The sequence below is a fragment of the Rhinopithecus roxellana genome, chromosome 6 (assembly GCF_007565055.1).
Source record: "Rhinopithecus roxellana isolate Shanxi Qingling chromosome 6, ASM756505v1, whole genome shotgun sequence".
Taxonomy (NCBI): Eukaryota; Metazoa; Chordata; class Mammalia; order Primates; family Cercopithecidae; genus Rhinopithecus; species Rhinopithecus roxellana.
The window spans coordinates 79,632,699-79,651,725 of NC_044554.1; the positions used below are offsets into that span (position 1 = coordinate 79,632,699).

Consider the following 19,027-nt stretch of genomic DNA (forward strand, 5'->3'; position numbering starts at 1 on the left):
TTTTTGAGATGGAGTCTCACTCTCGCACAGGCTGGAGTGCAGTGGCGCGTTCTCAGCTCACTGCAACCTCCGCCTCACAGGTTCAAGCGATTCTCGTTCCTCAACCTCCCAAGCAGCTGGGATTACAGGCATGCACCACCACACCCAGCTAATTTTTATATATATATACAATTATTATTATTTTTTTTAGTAGAGACAGGGTTTTATCATGTTGGCCAGGCCAGTCTCGAACTCCTGATCTTAGGTGATCTGCCTGCTTCAGCCTCCTAAAGTGCTGGGATTACAGGTGTGAGCCACTGAGCTCTGTCACCCAGGCTGAAGTGCAGAGGCATGAGTAGAGCTCACTGCAGACAACCCCTGGGCTCAAGTGCTTCTTCCTGCCTCAACCTCTGGAATAGTTGGGACTACAGGTGCACACCACCCTGCCCAGTGTTTTTTTTTACTTTCTTTTTTTAATTCATTCATTCATTCATTCATTCATTCATTCATTCATTTTTGAGACAGAGTCTTGCTCTGTTGCCCAGGCTGGAGTGCAGTGGTGCGATCTCTGCTCACTGCAACCTCCGCCTCCCGGGTTCAAGCAATTCTCTTGCCTCAGCCTCCCGAGTAGCTGGGATTACAGGCGCCTGCCATCATGTCCAGCTACTTTTTGTATTTTTAGTAGAGATGGGGTTTCACCATTTTGGCCAGGCTGCTCTCAAACTCCTGACCTTGTTATCCACCTGCTTCGGCCTCCCAAAGTGCTGGGATTACAGACGTGAGCCACTGCGCCCAGCAGCCCCCCACTTTTTTTTTTAAGAGATGGGGTCTTGCTATGTTGCCCCAGGCTGGTCTCAAATTCCTGGCCTCAAGCAATCCTCCACCTCAGCCTCTCAAAGCACTGAGATTATAGGCGTGAGCCATCACACTGTCCCATAACAAATGTTTTATGACACTCCCTTTGTTATCTAGAAAAGAAATTCATTTTATCTATTTCAATTCAGCCATTTCAATTCAGACATATAACCTACCTACATACAGAATTTTAAGAATTAATACAGTGCCCTGAACTGTAATATAAAGGAGAAATAGAAAGCAATTGATATTAAAATGTGTTCCACTATGTGAATGCTTGAACATAACAGTAATGATAACAAAGTAATCAGATGCTTGCACTAACTTATAAGGACTAATTTAGACTCGAGAGCTAAGAAGATTCAAAGCAGTTCCACATGAGAAGTAGCAGATAACAAGAAATCTGAAGGGGGACATGACTTTTCAAAATCACAACTTTGGGTTAAGATCTGAAGGAAACAAAACAGTTGTTCCTGATTAGCTGGTAGTATCTCTCATCGAAAAATGAATGTGCATGAAAATCACACAAATATGTATCTATGTCACTGTGTTTATGCTGCAGAAAGATGGCATTAGGCCTACGCTTGGCTAACTCTAAATAGGCATTCCACCAACAGGAGCATCTGGTGGGACCTTAGAAATCCAACATGTATCTGGGCCCCCACTCACTGGCAAACCTAAGTGGCTCTGACTGGACAGGACGGTGCTGAGACTGACATGCAGTAGGACCAGCTTCATTCTCCCACTTCCCCAGAGCAGCACCTGGCCTGGCACTCTCTCTGCACACATTCCATAGGCAGGCAAGCAGGGGCACCGGCCAGGCAGTGTATTGTCCACTACTCTGCCATCCCCTGTGATACCCCATTCCTGTTCCTACAGCCTGGTCTGTCACTCCTCACACTCCCCTGGGCACGGCTGGCTGGAAGGAGCTGTCTGGAGGGCATGGCCGAGATACTGAAGTATCTTCATGCATGTGACGCTGACTCTTTATAGATTGTCCCCATAGTCCTTATGCACAGAAGTCAAAGAACAGTGGACAGGCCATGTTTAAACTTTTAACATTTTTAATTAAAAAACTCACACAGTCTCAGGTTGGGCATGGAGAGGGTGGCATGTCATATGATGGGGTGGTCCCTTGGGGTGTGCTGAATGCTGCTTGGGGTTTCTTCCTGAGCCAGTGCTGCGGGAGCTGAAAATGCAGGGCTGGCCCTTCTCCCCTTTGTGGGCCCCTTGGGGCAGGGGCTTGGGGGCTCTGTCTCTTGCACCTGCTGTGAGGGTCCATCCCAGAATCACAAGTCACTCAGGGATGGGGGTACAGGACAGAAAAGGTCTCTGGGGGTATTCGCAGCTTGGGACACCTCCTCCATGGAGCCCTCTCCCATTGCTCCCTGGGCCTCTTGAGCCTCAAGCAAGAAAATGGCCAGGACTGGGTGATGAGCAGCCCCTGGCTGCCCTTTTGGCCCAGGTGTAGGTCTGGTCAAGCTGTTGGAGCTGCTTCCCCACACAGGATGAGTTCCCAGGGAAGAGAGGCCACAGCAGGATCCAGAGGGCACCCCCCTCCCAGAGCCTGGGCCCAGGCGACACCAACAGCTCTGACAGTGTGGAAATGCAACAAAGTCCTGAGTGAGCAACTCCCTTCTAGGAAGTTGATTCCAGTGAGAAAGGTGGGGGCTTCCAGAGTCTCTGTCCCTGCTCCTGCCGCACCCCTGTTAGGGCCCTGGGGCTGTCCCACCGAATGACTGAGGGAAGAGGCCCGCTGGGTTCCCCAGCGGGATGGCAGGCAGCCCAGGTCCTGACAAGGCCAGGGCTCCTGCCCCGCCAGGCTGCGAACAGGTGTAGGGAGCACTTTCCCGTGGAGCCTGGGTGCTGTGGGGCTGTGGCATCCTCCCTGTGCTGGCGGTCACTGCTGTCATTGGCCCAGCATGCAGGCCTTCTTACAGGCCACCGCCGAGACCAGGGCCGCGCCCCGGCCACTGCCCTCCTCCGACTCGATGAAGGTGATCTCGCAGCTGGGCGTCAGCCTGCGCACGCTAGCGTGGAACCGCTCCTTGAAGCTGGGCAGAAGAGAAGCAGGGCTGCCCTCCCTCCTCCCAGCCCATCCTCCACATTCATTACCGGGCATCCTGCACGAAGTCGACCCTTCCCCCAAATCTAGGCCAAGGGGGACGAGAAGAGGATTACAAAATCTTGGAGCTTGGGAGCCACAAGGAACCTTGGAGCACGCGCTTTTTGGGCCCCACTTTACCAGGGAGAGGGCGCCGCGGGCTCACCTGGGGTGCAGCTTGTACACGGAGCCATCCACGCCCACAGTGATGCGCATTATGTCCTCGCTGCGGCTCTCGCGCATGCGGTTGATCACGCCCGCCAGCCCCGCCGAGCACATGTGCGCAGCACGTGTAGACACGCTCTCGCAGGCGCGGCGCACGATGTCGCAGTCAGTGGCCGAGGGTCGTAGCCCCAGCGTGCTCAGGATGTTGAAGATCTGCTTGCGGTCGCCCGTGTCGCTGCGGGGCGGGAGGAGGTAGGGCAGTCGCTGAGGTTGGCTCCGACAGTCCATCCCCCTCCAGCGGCAGCCTCTCCTTCTCCAGGGAGGGGCCCCTGCTAGCCGTCCCCCCAGCGGCGGCCTCTTTCCCTGGCTGAGCTGGGGCCCCTCTCTGGAGAAATGGGGCGATCCTGCTCACCTCAACCAGCCAAAGCATTTCCGCCAGGGACCAGCAGTAACCTGGTTAGTACTGCTCCCTCTAATTAAGCCCAGGGTCTCCGCCAGGGAAGTGAGGCCACAGCAGGATCCAGAGGGCACCGCCACGGCGGGCAGGGAGCACGGAGAGGACTCACGGATGGGGACACTGCCCGGACGCGGGCTCGCCCCCAACCATGCTCCTGGCATCCCTGTCTGGACCCCACCTCCTGCCCCTGGACTCGTCCCTGCCCCGCCTCGGGCCCCGCCCACTCCCCGCCCCGCCCCCTGTGCCCCGCCCCAGGCCCCGCCCACGCCCGGAATCCCGCCCCAGGCCCTAGTTTCCTGTCCCTGCGCCACGGGCCTGGGACTTGGCCTCTCCCTGAGACCAAGTCTGCAGTGCCCGGACTGGACGTCCCCAGCCCCTGCCCTTTGCACCTGCCCTTCTCCTCCGCACACCTCTCCACCTGCGACACGAAGCGCGTCTCGAAGGCTCCGCGTGTGCGCAGCTGCTCGGAGGCCTCCCCGTGGAAGAGCAGGTTTTCGTCCACGAGCCTGAGCAGCACGAGCCGCACCAGCTCGCCCATGTACTTGCCACCTATGAGCTTCTCATACCTGGACACAGGGCAGTTCCATTACATCAGCAGGCACGAGGGAGGGCCCCTCGTGCAGGTGGAAGCCGGGAACCGCCCCACTTTTCCCCGTTGAGGTCACGAGGCGGCCACGTGGGGCACTGTGATCCCCACTGCCCCATCCGGTTCCTGTCTTTCCCTCGTTAATGAGCCAGAGTTTAGAAACGTCAGAGATTAGGAACGTGCACGTCCAACTCAATCACGGGAGCAAGTTTGGCCTGCCCCTGGGCCCACTGCAGTGAAGGGACAGACAGATAGTTCAAAGACCCCATCCAGTCCCTCCGAAACCTTCCTTGCAGGAGGCCCTGCGCCGAGCACGGGACCTAGAGCTTCAGTCCTTTAGCTGCATCCGGAGCTGCTGTTCATCGGCCATTTATGGTTGGGGAAACTAAGGCTTGGAGGGTTAGTGCCCAGTCGGAGGCACGCACCATGCTGCTGGCACTTTCTTGCTTAATCTATGACCTTCCGTATTTAATTTAAATAAATGGAATACTACTGACCTATAATAATAGAGGCCTGCGAGCGGCAGAGAGGACGCTAATAAAATAATTAGCATAGGCCTGGCGCAGTAGGTGGTTAACAAGTGATAGCCATGATTAATGATGAGCTCTCTCTGGGTTGGTTTCCAAGCTGTGACTGCCAACCCGCAGCATTCCACAAAAGACTAATATTCTTTCTGCGAATGTGGCCAAATACATACTTTGGGGAATGTTGGGTTAAACCCAGAAACCTTACTGGGGGCGTCTCAGAGCCTCCTCTACATGCAGGATCACCTGTCAGAAGGAGAGAGGTCTGGGCTTATCAAATCACAACTGGGACTAACCCTTCATCTCTCACAGGGGCAGGTCATGACTGAGCAGAAGGGATGGAGCTTATGAAAGGATTGTCAGTTTGCTTTTCCCCAGAGTTGTTTAAAAACAAGCCCATTATCGGCAGTGGCCCGGCTCCCATCTGCAGCTGCACCAGAGCGGCCCAGGGCCTGGGCTGTGGGGGAGGGGGGCATCCTTACAGCTGCTGACCGGGGTTTGCAGAGCTCTCGTCCACCAGGCGGTCATACTCCAGCAGGAACTCGTCCAGCTCGCCCGAGTCCCCGAAGGCGCCCCATTCGGTGTTGACGCACATGCGGCCCTCGTCCCCCTCCACCAGCTCCACATTCTGCATCTCCTCCATGTAGCAGGCATTGCAGCCAGTGCCTGGGATGGAGGTCCGGGGGGACTGTCAGCAAGAGCTGCACTGCCGTGGAGTACGGCCTGGTTCCTGCCCACAGGAGCCCTGCCTCTCCCACTCCCCCATGCCTGTCTCTGCTTTGCCTGGAACGATGGAAAGGCGGGTCTCCCTGGGGCTGGAAGACCTGGGTTGCTTCAGTGGCTAGGGACAGCTTTCTGGACTGTCCTCTTTCCTAACAGGCAACAATAACACCTTCCCTGCCTGTTACCTAGGTGGTTGAGAGGATTGAGAGAAACAGTGTATATCAAAGAAATGGTTGTGGCACATTATCATTTTATTTTGTCTATGCACCACCCTTGTTTTCTGGCACTGCCCATGCACATATTTGAGCTTCTCTGTCATGAGCCATGTTTGCATGGCAACCCAAAGTAAGGCATGGTGTGGGCCCTTGGGAGCAGCCCAGACGCTCCTGTAGACAAGACCGGATGTGGAATTTTGTAATTTGCTGGCTCCTGTGCGGAGTGACAACATGGAGTCTTTTGTTCACAAGTTATTAATAGTTTCAAACTGGTGACAGCAGAGCCTCAAGCTAGCATGACTGTGTGGGCTGCACACCCCTAAAGCTGTCAGGGACAGCAACTCAAATGTTGGTCCGTCGAGCTGCCACATAAGAATCAGGGCTCATTGATGCCTAGCCTTCCAGTTTTTATTTATTTATTTATTTATTTATTTATTTATTTATTTATTTATTTGGAGCCGGAGTTTCACTCACTCCATCGCCCAGGCTGGAGTGTGGTGGCGTGATCTTGGCTCGCTGCAACCTCTGCCTCCAGGGTTCAAGCAATTCTCCTGCCTCAGTCTCCTGAGTACTTGGGATTACAGGCATGTGCCATCACACCCAGCTAATTTTGGTCTTCAACTCCTGACCTCAAGTGACCCGCCTACTTTAGCCTCCCAAAGTGTTGGGATTACCAGCGTGAGCTACCTTGCCTGGCTGCCTTCTAGTTTTTTATGAACAAACAGAAATCCAGACTTTGATGTGAATTCTCCTAATTTTCAGATCTTGGTAATTGTTATAAGCATGTTTTTGAACACTGAGCAGAGTCAAGAGTGTATGTGGGGCAGATGTGAGCCATGGGTCACTCCTTGCCACCTCTGCCCCAGGAGGGGTTATGCCTGGGCTGAGCAGCTGCAGCTTGGGTTGGTGGGAATTCATATGGAAGTGTCTTGGGGAGCCCCAGGCAGCTCCGGAGGAGAGGGTGGAAAGGGCTGGGGGGATCACAGCAGGGATGGCTGGGGCTCACATTTAGATGCTGGATTTAAAGACAATGTTCCTTCTGAAAGGTGAGAATGGTAGAGAATTATAGAACCACACGCCCATGTGCACAGCAGATACCTGATCTGATTGGATTGCTCCTCAGTGAAGGCTCGTTATAATGACCTCCGGAACTTCTGAGAAACGTCTGAGTTGGTGTGGAAGACCCCTCTGCTGGGAGGGGCGGGCTGCTGCTCCCTTTCCTGGTACCTGCCTTCACTTTGGGTGGGGGCAGGGGCAGGGACAGGCCCATGGAAAGACCATTCGGGTAAGAATGGCACCACTTTTGCTTATCCTCTTCCACTTGGACAAATCTGTCCAGTTGGTCAATTTACCAGATAAAGTGTTTTAATTATAATCCTGATGGGCAAGGTGGATGTGCAGCTGGCATACCATCTGATGCAGGAATGTGGCATCACGGTGTTGAAATGCTTCCTGCTGTACACGGTGCTTCCATTTTGATACCCCAAGACCACCCAGGCTCCAGCGCCAGGCTCTGCTCTGACGTCACCGGTTGTTAAGTACTTTGGTCCTCACCCCACAGGGCCCCGTAAAGCCTGTTGTACACAGGGGTGACTCAGCAGTCTGGAAGGGGCAGGGGTGCAAGGAGCCCTTACCCACAATCATGCCGACCTCGCACTGATGGTCTTCGTAGTAGCAGGAGATCATCGTGGCCACCGTGTCATTCACCATTGCCACCACATCCATTTCGAAGTCCTGCCAAGAAGCACAGAGGCTGCAGTGCTGGGAGCCAAGGAGAAAGGCAGGCAGTGCTGGGGTGGGTGGCCCAGGGCAGCCCCCCCGGCAGGCACAGGTGCCCCCTCACCCCTCTCCGTTTGATGGCGTCTCGCAGAAGCCCCACGACATTGTTCCCTTCTGCTCCTGAGGCCTTGAAGCCCTTGGTCCAGTTGAGAAGGATGCCCTGTGGGGAGAGGGAGGCCTCATGGCTGCTTGACATATGTTGGAGGCAGGGTGCTAGGGCCTGTCACTACCTCCTGCCTAGGGCCACAAGCATATGCACCCTACTTTACAGCTGAGGAAACAGGCTCGGAGCAGCCCCATAGCTTTGAGAGGTGTTGGGAACGATTCTGCTTGAATATCTCATATTTCGGCAGGGCTGAGTCCCGGCCCATTTAAGAATGTTGTACTGCACAGCTCTGAGACATCATCCCAGAGTCAAGGCAGGGCCTGCAGGAAGCAGCTCGGTGTAAAATCAGGATTTCCTTCCTGCAAGGCACCCCACTGCATGCACAGGTGCCACCTGTCCCTCTTTGTGTCTCTGTAGGGACTGGGGCTGGGAAAACCACATGAGATGTTGCTCTGGCTGCTGCTTCTGCTGTGAGTGAGGAACTGGCTTTCTCCCTGACCCAAAGGTCTCATGTTTTATGTGTGTGCATAGATGACTGTGTGTGTGTGCATGCACAGATGTAACTGGCAGGCCACCTTGCTAGGTTGCAGGGAGGGTAGAATCTCAGTTCCCTCACATTTCTGACTCAGCTAGAGGCAGTGTGACATGACCGTGGCCTGCAGGTGACCCGGAGCCCGGCTGCCTGAGTTTGAGCCCCACTCCACTGCCAGCTGCTCTTTCCACTGGAGTGGGGTGATCACAGCTGGTGCCTCACAGGGTGCAGAGCCAGAATTAGCTAATGTGATGCTGCTTTTCCACAGCATTAGAGGTGGCAGGTGACATGGCCACAATTTGAATCCAGATCTCCCTTCTGAGCACAGGGTATTGGGGGCTGCATTTGAAGGCAGAGTTCCTCTGGGGCGCCTATGCCTCCCCTCATCTGCCTTCTGTCCCTCCACCTGGCCCACCTTATCGATGTCTTCATGCCTCACAGGAAAGGAGAAGGTGAAGCCCAGGGGCAGCTTCTTGTGCTTCATCTGATGCTTGTCCAGGAAGTCGGAGATGCACTCGGAGATGTAGTCGAAGAGCTGGAAGATGCATGCCACGGTCACCATCTGGCATGGGGGGGTGTGCCAGCCTGCAGCCCTCCCCAGGGCCTCATGCCAAGCTATTCCTCAGGGAACACTGCACCTCCTGGCCACTGCATGCCAGGCCTGTCCGCAGTTTCCCTCTCCTCTTCCGCTGCTGCTCATTGGGCTCAGGCCCTAAGCCTCCCCCATGCCAGAGACCTGCTGACAGTGGCCCCCAGGACAGGGCAACACAGGGCAGGCTGGTCCCCGGCCTGGCTGTGCTCTGTCAGCCTAGCCCTCCCAGCTGAACCTTGTAAAGTCCAGTCTCAGGCCTGGCCAGCTGTTCCTGAGGCTCCAGATGGAGGCACATCCTTGATTTCTGTCTCCAGCACCTGGAGTCTCCTTTCCTACTTCCAGGTGTCCTGGCCACCCATCCTTGCCGAAGGCCAGCCCTGACTCCCCTCACTCGGGCCTCTCCACGGAATTGGGTACTGCTGAATGCTCTGTGACTGACCAGGCTCCTCACTGGCTGCTGGGGCCAGGAAAGTCCCCACATCATCCCCACTGCCTTGATTCACGCCCAGCCCATAGACAGATTAGCAAGCCACAGGGGTGTGAGGACGGGCAACCACGGGCAGCCTCCTGCCTCGGAGCCCTGCCTCTCCAGGAACTGGCCTTGGCCACGTGCTTGGCTGCACCTGGGGCTCTGGCCTTGCCCAGCTTCCCCTAGGCCTCATTCTGCTTCTGTGTCCCCTGCACCCCAGTCCTCCCCATGGTCAGGGGTCTTTGCTGCCTGGGTCGACATTGTGATTGCTGTCACCCCACTTTCTGTGCATGCTGGTGGAGGGCGAGGGGTGGCCCTTGGAGAGGTGGGGAGTGCATTGGCTGCGGGGTCACATTTCTGTTCTTACACATTGGCTTTTCCTCTGGTAAACTGGACAAAGTGTGACTGGCTGGGGCTCCTCTTGCCACTAACCCCTCCTCAGCCCGTTCCCCCCTCAATGCTGGTCAGATGGTGACTGTGGGACTTGGGGACATGTTGGCCAGTCCTGTTCACCCAGACCTCCAGCTGCCTCTGAGGCTGGGTGGTCCTCCAGCCCCCGCTCTCCCCACCCCTGGTGGATGGGTGGGACCTCCTGTCAGGACTAGCTGGGCCCTGAGATCCTGCATGGCCTTGGCCCCCTGCCCTGGCCCCTGTGCTGCTCACCATCTCAGCAGTGCCGGTCATGGCGTCCTCGGGGATGGAGTACATCTGGTGTTTGGTCTTCACGCTCCACTGCCCCTCCTCACCTTCTCCCACCTTCACCAGCATCACCCTGAAGTTGGTGCCACCCAGGTCCAGGGAGAGGAAGTCCCCAACTTCTACAGGCACAGAGAGAAGTATGTCAGCCTCAGGGGCACCCACAGGCTGGCCTTGGGCTGGGTGGGCCCTGGGTGACTAGCCCAGATATTACAGAGAGGAGGAGGGAAGGCACAAGGGGACCAAGGGAGCTGGACAAGGGGCCACCAGACACCTGGGGACACCAGCGTCAACTGTGGAGGGGTCAAAGGTCAGCTGGGGAAAAGTCGATAGGAAACTCCTGCCCTAGACAGAGTCACCGAGAGCCCAGGGACCAACTGAGGACCTAGTGCAATGGCCAGTGCAGAGCCGGGCTGGGCGTTCCCTAAGTGCCCATGGGGAGCAGTGAGGTTTTTATTTTTTTTCTGAGACAGAGTCTCGCTCTGTCGCCCAGGCTGGAGTGTAGCGGTGCGATCTTGGCTCACTGCAAGCTCCGCCTCCCAGGTTCACGCCATTCTCCTGCCTCAGCCTCCTGAGTAGCTGGGACTACAGGCGCCTGCCACCACGCCTGGCTAATTTTTTTTTTGTATTTTTAGTAGAGACGGGGTTTCACTGCGTTAGCCAGGATGGTCTCTACCTCCTGACCTTGTGATCTGCCCACCTCAGCCTCCCAAAGTGCTGGGATTACAGGCGTGAGCCACTGTGCCGGCTTTTTTTTCTTTTTTTGAGATGGAGTCTCACTCTGTCACCCAGGCTGGAGTGCAGTGACGTGATTTTGGCTCACTGCAACCTCGGCCTCCCGGGTTCAAGCAATTCTCGTGCCTCAGCCTCCTGAGTAGCTGGGACTACAGGCATGCACCACCATGCCTGTATAATTTTTGTATGTTTAGTAGAGACGGGATTTCACCATGTTGGGCAGGCTGGTCTCAAACTCCTGACCTCGTGATCCGCCTGCCTCAGCCTCCAAAGTGTTGAAATTACAGGGGTGAGCCACTGCACTTGGCCAGGAGTGAGATTTAAAAAGTCAGTTTTCCTGAGGTTTGCCAGCTCCAGGGTGAGCGCGAGTGCCCCAGGGCCGGACCAGAGGCGCCAAGGGTAAGAACTGGCCTCACAATTCGAGGACTTCATTGCTCCCCAGGAGATTTTGTCTTGGACTGGCTGTGAGTCTGGGAGTGCCTGGGGTTCTTTTCCCAGCTAGCACTGAGCCTACAGCTGCTTCTGGATGAGGAGCCGGTTCCCATGTGGTACCTGAGCCTTCTGGGGTGGAGCGCACGTAGGTGGGCAGCATCTTCACACTGGCCTCTTCATGGGTCTCCAACCTCAGGCCACGGTCCATCTCCTTCTGCATCCGTCTCATCACCTTCTTCAGGTCCTCCTCCTGCAGCTGGAACTCCGCCAGGATCTGCTCTACCTGCACAAGGAGGGGGATGGGAGCAGTAGGGCTGGGGACTCAGGGTGGGGCTGTCACCAGGCACCCACACGCCGAGGGGCCTCACGGGCCATCTCCCCCACACGCCACTGGCCTCCTTCTGTCCTCTGACCCCGAGTTCAGGATGACCCATCATCTCAAACTTTACTATAGGTAAAACCAGCTGGCCAGTCAGAAGAGCAGAGTCTGGGACTAGCCACTCAACAAATGCAGCCCGGGGCGTGTTGGAGGGGTGAGCAGCAGAGGGCAGAGTGGCTTCTGTCCCTGACTATATCCCTGTGGCACAGCGTCCTGTAGCACCCTGCTTCGTCCCTCAGGTCAGAGCCACCAGGGAAAGGAGGGACTAACAGGGAGAGCTGGCGAGATGGGGTTTGAGCCGCCTGTCTGGAGGGCGCCAGGCAGCTGGCATTGCTGTCAGAGAGACCCAGTCCTCCTACTTCTGGGATTTACACCAGAAAATAAATGGGCCAGTCTGCACAGGTGTGCTAAGTGCCAGCCAGGAGTGAGCGTGAGTGTCTAGAAGGAGGTGTCTGCTGACTGAAGCCATCTGTGGCATGGGCACACTGGGCCACAGAAGGAAGAGGGTCCCTACGCACTGACATGAGAGACGCCTGGGCACACGAAGCTCAGATCCGATACTACCACTCCCGTGAGCATGGACGGCCCATGGTGTGGCTGCTGGCTCTCCACACGGCAGTGTGAGGATAGACTGTGAATGCAGATGTGACTCTGCCTATGCATACCCAGCAAGCTGGTGTGTGGACAGCTATGTGTCTGTCCCCTGGGCACCTTAGTGCTATTCATGGAGTAAAGGCCATGTTAATGTGCTGGTTATCTCTGGGCAGTGGTGAGAAAAATAATCATAAGGATATTTTCATCTTGAATCAAAAAGAAAAAGGAAAGATGCTCTGATAAAAGCTGTGGATCCATTCCACAAAAACTCACACACTTTTGCCCACAGTCTTACGCATAAGCTCAGGGGGTTGGGGATGATCTGAATCCCAGACAGGAGGCAACATGGCGATTTTCCTCTTCTTCCTCAGTTTTTAGAACTCAGATTTTGTTGGTGTGGGGAGCACATTGCGCCATGATTAGTCTAAGGTAGGCACAGCAATTCTCTACTTCTCTTACTGATGATTGGTTAGAGTTGGGCATGTCACCCAGTTCTGGCCAATGACAGGTGAAGGAAAGCCTGATTTTAGCAGGAGGAGGAGCTTCAGTGTCCCCCTAAATTTGTAGACACAGCTGTGTAACGATGTGATAACCAGCGCTGTGATAGCTACCCTGCAACGATGAAGAAACAAGCCCGGAGGTCATACTGCGAACGTAGGGAGGAGACAGTAATGCCAGATTCACCCTCCACGTGCGGCTTATGGGAGCAGACAGAAACCACTTATGCCACCGTGAGTCAGGTGTTTGGCTTCCTGTAGCCCAAAGCATTCCCAATAGATACAGATCTTTAGTTAAGAACCATGTCTCGTAATGAGGACCCACATGTGAATTTTAAACTCAGGCAAGGTCAGAAAGGGATGGGGCTGATAAAGTCTGTGACAAAAGACACAGAATCAACACCCATGTTGGCTGAGCAGGCACTGTTCCGAGGCTCCGAGAATGGGTGGGAGTGCACGCCCTCCCCGACCCCCAGCCCTCCAATCCAACTGCCCCTGCGGAGCACACCCCTGGAGATGTCCTCAGGGCTCTGTGGAACAATCCAGGCTGTCCTCAATGTCCCACAGCTACAACCTTTGCCTCCTCTGTCTTTCTTTCCTACACCCACCAATGTAGAGAATGCCAGGAACTAACTGTGAAGGCATCTGCCATTTGCTGAATTCCCCCATATGCCAGGCCCTGCATTAGGTGCCTCACATAGCAGCCTCACACACTATGCCCTGTCACCGCAGCACTGGGGAGGAGGTGCCAGCAGCACCCATCTTGCAGATGAAGAAAGGCTTACAGAAGTCATTTATGCAGGCACAGACAGCCAGTACACTGTGATGAGGCCAGCACGCAAATCCACGCACACAGTGGCTACTGGCAGGAAGTCCTGGGGAGCCTGCCTGGCATCTCCTGCCAGACAAGATTGTTCAGAGGGACCCAATTATAAGATACCTGCAGGCTCTCAACAAAAATGATGCTGCTCTTGCAAAGGTCCAGCCCTCACACCTGCCTGGTATCACCCTTGTGCCTCTCTCCAAGTGGCCCATCCTGGCGGCCACAGACCTGGACTCTGGTCCTTTGGCCCCAGGTTCTTCATAGGAGGAGCCAACATTTCAGTCTGAGGTCTTGGCAGAGGACAATGACATGGAGCCTGTGCCCAGGCAGCTGATCAGAGTGTGGCTGTATTGTGAGACAGTTAGGGCCCTTGAGTGATCCTCCCTTGCAGGGCTGTGGGGAGAACTGGCCCAGCCCTTGGAGAACAGGGAGAGCGAGGTACAAGGTGGCTGCTGTTTCTCTTATCACATGTTGGGAGGCTGGGCCCCGTAGGGTGTCGAGGAGGCCCAAGTCTTCCCCCTCTGTATCAAGGCCTGTGTGTGGCCCTGCCACTGACTGGGTGAAGTCCCGGCTCTACTGCCTTCTAGGCCAGAAAGTTCTCCCCGAGGAATCCCGGCATTGTGTGATGTCAAACTGATACCATCTGTTCAGAGGGCAATTTGGAGTTAGTTTCTCTAAGTTTAACTTTGATCTGACAGTTTCTCTCCTAAGAATCTGTTCTGCAGCAAAAGGGCTGCAGGCATTTCTAAGATACACAGGGATGTGTCCCCTTGCTGCAACAGTGAGGACCCCCATATTCACCGTCAGGGACTTTAAATCAACTCCAGGATGCTTACTGTAGGGCCTCCTGTGGCCTTTCCCGTGAAGGAGACACATAGGCATAAGTGAAAACGTGAGATGGGACCTGAGGTAGGACCTGATTCCATTTCTGTAAATAAAGTGACATCTGGCCTGCGAATCTGATTTGTCCTGTATAATATTCTCAAAAGCTTAAATTTGCTGCCACCACTTAAAATCTATTTAAAATAGAGACACTTTTACACAAAAATCTGGATTTCTGTAAAAGTAGGTCTGCATTCTCTGTGGGGCTGCAGGGAAGCGGGGGACATGGGGTGGGGAGCTTGTCTCCCCACAGTGGCAGAACCAGCCAGGGTCTCCTGGCCCAGGGCTCTCATCTGGGCCCTGCCCTAGCCAGATGCTGCAGGGTCCCTGCATTGTCCACATCGCAGGACCTATGAGGACCCCTCACACACTTCCCAGTGGGCATGGGTTGGAGGATAGATGCTGTCAGGTTCTGAGGCTGTAGTCACCAGTAGACCTGGGGGTTCACCTCTTACATGGGGAGCATCCTCCAAAGGTGAGCCTTGTTCTTGGTGGGAGCAAGACCCTTCCTCAGGGTGCACCTGGGCCTGCAGAAGTCCCCCTCCTGGCACTTGGTAAGCATGCAATCCTAGAGGAGGAAGCCCTGACCCAGCTTGGTCTCACAAGCCTGGGGGTCACGTTGTGGGGTAGAGGTCTGCCTCACAGACACCCAGGACAAGCCCAATGGCAGGGACTGAGGCTGATGCACACTTCCTGTGTGCCAGACCTGCTCTGGGCATGCTTCCCTATTATTGGTACAGCCACTCGGGGACATGGGTATGTTTATTATCTCCATTTTTTATAAGAGAGGAAACTGGACACAGAGGTACAAACCCTTCCCCAGGCCCACAGAACCACGGGCCATGGAGGGGTTTGAACCCAGGCACTGGCTCCAAACTTTCCTCTCACCCAGTCAGGCTGCATCCTGCCTGACTTCAGGCCCAGCACCGAGCTATTACTTGTGCCCAGACTCCAGCTACAAGTGTCTCTCTGGCTAGCCTCTTGCTGGGTGTCTATGCAAGCTTACAGGGCTTTCCCAAGCAGCCTAGGAAATGTGCTGATACCTGGGGAGCCCCGAGAAGCCTCCTGGCCCCCCAGGTGTAGCCTGGGGCACAGGCAGAGCCTGTCTGTGAGGCCAGAAGAGCACAGACAGAGCCTGTCCTTCCCCCTGGCAGCCTCTGGGAGGCAGCCCCAGCCGGCTTGCAGAGGTTTCTCTTACTGACCTCACCCGAGAGGTCACAGGACACATAATCGGGGCTCACCGTCAAATGTACAACTTTTTTCGCCTGAGGACGCCCCACACTCCCTGCAGGGCATCTGACCCTCATCTCTTCAAAAGATGCCCACTGAATGCCAGGTGTGGCGTGGGGCACAGAAGCAGAGTTGACAGCAGGACCAACTCCTCTGAAGGGTGGGGATCTGCAGGAAAGAATCTCAGTCAAACTGGGGACAGGTTGGGAGGTGAAGGAATGGGGACAGATGAAGCAGGGACGAGGTCGGGCAGCTCCTGTCAGAAAATGGGGGCAGGGGACCTGCACTGAGGCTGGAGCAGAGATGGGGAGGGAGGGAGGGAGGCTGAGCTGTGAGCAGCAGGAGGTGAGAAGCCTGGAGGCACCGGGCTGCAGAGCGGGGGCATCTTGGGGCAGGGTGGAAGCAGGGAGTCAGGCTGTCCTAACAACCCCTGCGCAGGGATGGTGGGTGCAGGCTTGGTGAGAGGGGTAAAAGTCTAGACTTACTCTGAAGGGAGGTGGGAGGGGCTGAGGAGAGGAACAGAAGGGCCTGGGAAGAAGAGGTTCCACCTGACCTGGGAGTTGGGTTGTGGGAGTCAGGATCTTGGTCTGGGCATGTTAACACATCTGTCAGCCAAGGGGCAATTTGTTCCAAGTAGCAGTTGGCCATGTGAGGCCAGAGTTCAGAGGAGGGTCTGGCTGGAGAGGTAGATGTGCAGCCTGGACATGGTCACCAGGGTGTACAGGTTGGATAGCAGGGGGAGAGGCAGAGCTGGTTGGGCAGGGCTGCCAGGAGCAGGATGCTGTCCCTTTTATGCAGCGAGCAGTGCGTTGTGGCCCCACCTCCAGAACGCAGTACAAAAGGCAGGATGCCTTCTAGGGCCGCCTTTGGCAGATGTGGACTGAGGAGCTGTCTATTCCAGCACTGGGAGGGCCTGGTGGAGGAGCTCTGGGTCCCCGAGGACACGGCCAAGGGCCAGGGAAGGGCCTGGGCAAGCGCTGCAGGCCTGGGGGCTCCAGAGCCCATCCCAGTGCCACATGCCCAGCTGTAGCCTGGTCACCCCCAGTCCCGGACCCTCAGGTGGCTAAGTCCACAGAAGTGAGCGACCTCAGGCTGGTGCCCACATTCTCCAGAGGGACCAAATCCCTGATCCACCAACCCCTGGAAATGCCATGCAGAGCCCCCAGACAGCCAGACAGCCCTGGGCAGCCAGCCAGCTCCCCCCATAAAAGCCTCAGGCCAAGCCCCAGACACCAGTGTCCTGGGTCACTGTTAGCTCCAGGAGCAAGTACCCTAGAACCCCTCGAGACTCTGGACAGTGGGCAGCCACAGTGAGGAGGGGTGGTGGGCGGGGGGGGGCAGTGGCAGGCACAGCTGCCCTAGCCAGGACCCCTGAGGCCCGTGTGCCTCCTTCCAAGGTGCCCAGAGCCTGCCTTCCCTGCCCCCAGCCTTGGTTTTGGTAATCTGCAAAACCAAGGGCCCTGCGCTGGGGGCTGTTCTCCCAATGCGAAGTCCCTAACTTTGGTGTGACCTTTACCAGAGTCAAGGCTCTCTGGGCCTGGCTCATCATGGCATCCATCGCCATCTCTCCGAGGGACTAAGAGGTAGATGCTTTGGGAAGCAGAGATGCTCCTGCCTGCCGAGGCCTAGCACATGCTGTAGCCTTGGAGCATAAGGCCCCCCCTGTGGCAGCAATCGCTGCCTGGATGGAGAGCTGCCTGAGGCTGGCAGCCCAGGGCTTCTGCACTGAAAGGGCTCAGCCTGGCAGCTGCTGAAATACTCTGCCCCTGCCATGGGGTCAGAGGCAGGGCCAGAAAGGGAGGGGAGGCCCATGTGGGGTAAGAGTTGACAGGGCCATGGGGAGAGAGCCATGGGGCAGCTGGCCACACTCTGTGAACATGGGGTTGGGATTGCTGCCCAGCAGGAGGGGGTGTGCAGAGCCAGCCTACCCACCTTCCACTCCCCAGCCTTGTGCTGGCAGAAAGTCACCAGGCTGCCTTGGGGACAGAACACTTATTGAAATGCCTTCGGACAAGGAGGGGGTCCTAAGGGGGCCTGGCCCTCGCCGGTGCAGGTCTGGACTTGCTCTTGGAGGCAAGGGGATCCCCAGTGGATTTTCATCTGCAGAGAGGTTTGATTTGCATTTCATACAATCCAGGGGTCTGTATGGCACTTGGGGAAGGGGTAGTGGAGGAAGGCGGCCAATTGACCAAAAACAAACAAAAAACTGGAGCTATCATTCTTAATTTTGTGACTGCAAAGTCCAGGCCTCCGGCTTGCTCTGGGTGCCTCCGTGGGCATAGACCATGACTCCCGGGCTCTGGCCCAGACCCCTCCTTGGGCTCACCTGGGAGTGACATCCACATGCCATGTACTTGCTGGCACCTGCCAAAGCCTGCTAAAATTAGCTGGAGCTGGCAAGTGGGCCAGAATGATCACTCCCAAGAAAGCCCTTGATACAATTGATCCCTTTCCCAAAAAAGAGCAGAGGTGGCCTCATCAGACCTCATGTGACAGGCCACTGACCCCCACAGCCCCCAGCTCTGAGCTACTGTTTGCTCATGGGGACAGGGCTCACACCCAGGTTTGGAGTGGCACTGGGGCGTTCTTCTGGTTCAGCCAGGCCAAGAAGCAGCTACCCAGCGAGACTTGCCCTTCTCCTGGGCCAAGCACACAGCACAGGGGAGGAGAATCTAAATTCAGTTCTCAAGAAAGGCTGAGGATGTGTACAAAGGCTGAATCTGAGGCAAGTGGGCCCCCTTTCTGGGTTGGCTGAACTGCAAGTGCCCTCTCTAGCCTGTATTTAGAGCCACAGGCATCACCTAGAGTTCCTTTCTGGGGGCCACCTGCTGATACTCATTGGCATCTGTGAGGCCAGAAAGGGACCCAACACCCCTACTTCCCCACACTGTCTAATTCTCCAGGACTAGATTCTCATGACTCATGCCAGCCCTCCTGGGCACCCACCCTTGTCCTGTCTCAATGCCCCGTCTTCAGGATAAGGGGTGACACCAACAGGTCTGTACTGCATTGAAGTTGAGGGTCAGTGTAGCAGGAACAGTTCCTGCTGCTTTCCAGGAATTTTGGAAGGGCAAGCCTGTCCAGAACCTGTCCAGAGAAGAGGGACCAAGAAGGGGAGGGAATCAGAGATGATGATTCATGGAGGATGTCCAGAACGTGCTTAGAATCTTCAGTAGCTCAAGGGCTATCCCGAGGAGGATGGATGAACATTGTTTCTGCTTAGAACTTTCTGAAAAGATAGAACTGTGCAGATGTGGGCTAGAATGTCTCAGTAGATAGTGAACTCTCCATTTAATGGGGAGAGAAAGAGAAGAGCAGAGTCAGAAGGGACCCTGCTCTATGTCCCAGTGGTATCCCCATTTCTTAGTTGCTCAGGCTTCTGATTGACAGGCATGACTTGATTTTCTTTTTCATTCATCACAAGAAAATAATATGACAAGTTTGGTGATGGATATTCAAAATGATTAATTCTAGTATCAAAAAATGAGACACAACCCACATATCCAACTGCAGGAGGTTGGTTAAACAAATTATGCTACGCTTATATGTGGTCATTAAAAATGTTAAGATTCATCTGCTCCTGTTGGCATGGAAAGATATTCATGACATACTGTTGAAAGGGAATGTGTAACCACCCTTGAAGCTGGCCTTTAATTAGCCCTGCTTCTGGTAT

At 55.4% G+C, this 19,027-nt stretch overlaps 1 protein-coding gene across 5 annotated transcripts in view; it reads right to left on the reverse strand.

Moving 5' to 3' along the window:
- Positions 1 to 805: 805 nt before the first annotated feature.
- Positions 806 to 19,027, reverse strand: part of GCK (glucokinase) — a 47,846-nt gene continuing 29,624 nt past the window's right edge. Inside the window, exons 2-11 of one of the 5 annotated variants that reach the window (XM_030932872.1) lie at positions 11,070 to 11,232; positions 9,750 to 9,904; positions 8,441 to 8,560; positions 7,452 to 7,547; positions 7,243 to 7,342; positions 5,153 to 5,336; positions 3,971 to 4,126; positions 3,105 to 3,338; positions 2,773 to 2,888; positions 806 to 1,842 (exon numbers count right to left, since the gene is read on the reverse strand). In XM_030932872.1, coding sequence (XP_030788732.1) covers positions 1,841 to 1,842; positions 2,773 to 2,888; positions 3,105 to 3,338; positions 3,971 to 4,126; positions 5,153 to 5,336; positions 7,243 to 7,342; positions 7,452 to 7,547; positions 8,441 to 8,560; positions 9,750 to 9,904; positions 11,070 to 11,232 — 1,326 coding nt within the window. In that variant the 3' untranslated portion in view covers positions 806 to 1,840. Of the gene's footprint in view, positions 1,843 to 1,876; positions 2,889 to 3,104; positions 3,339 to 3,669; positions 3,734 to 3,970; positions 4,136 to 5,152; positions 5,337 to 7,242; positions 7,343 to 7,451; positions 7,548 to 8,440; positions 8,561 to 9,749; positions 9,905 to 11,069; positions 11,233 to 16,870; positions 17,082 to 19,027 lie in introns of those variants that run through there. The other 4 variants (XM_010374559.2, XM_010374560.2, XM_030932874.1 and 1 more) reach the window with 4 other exon arrangements.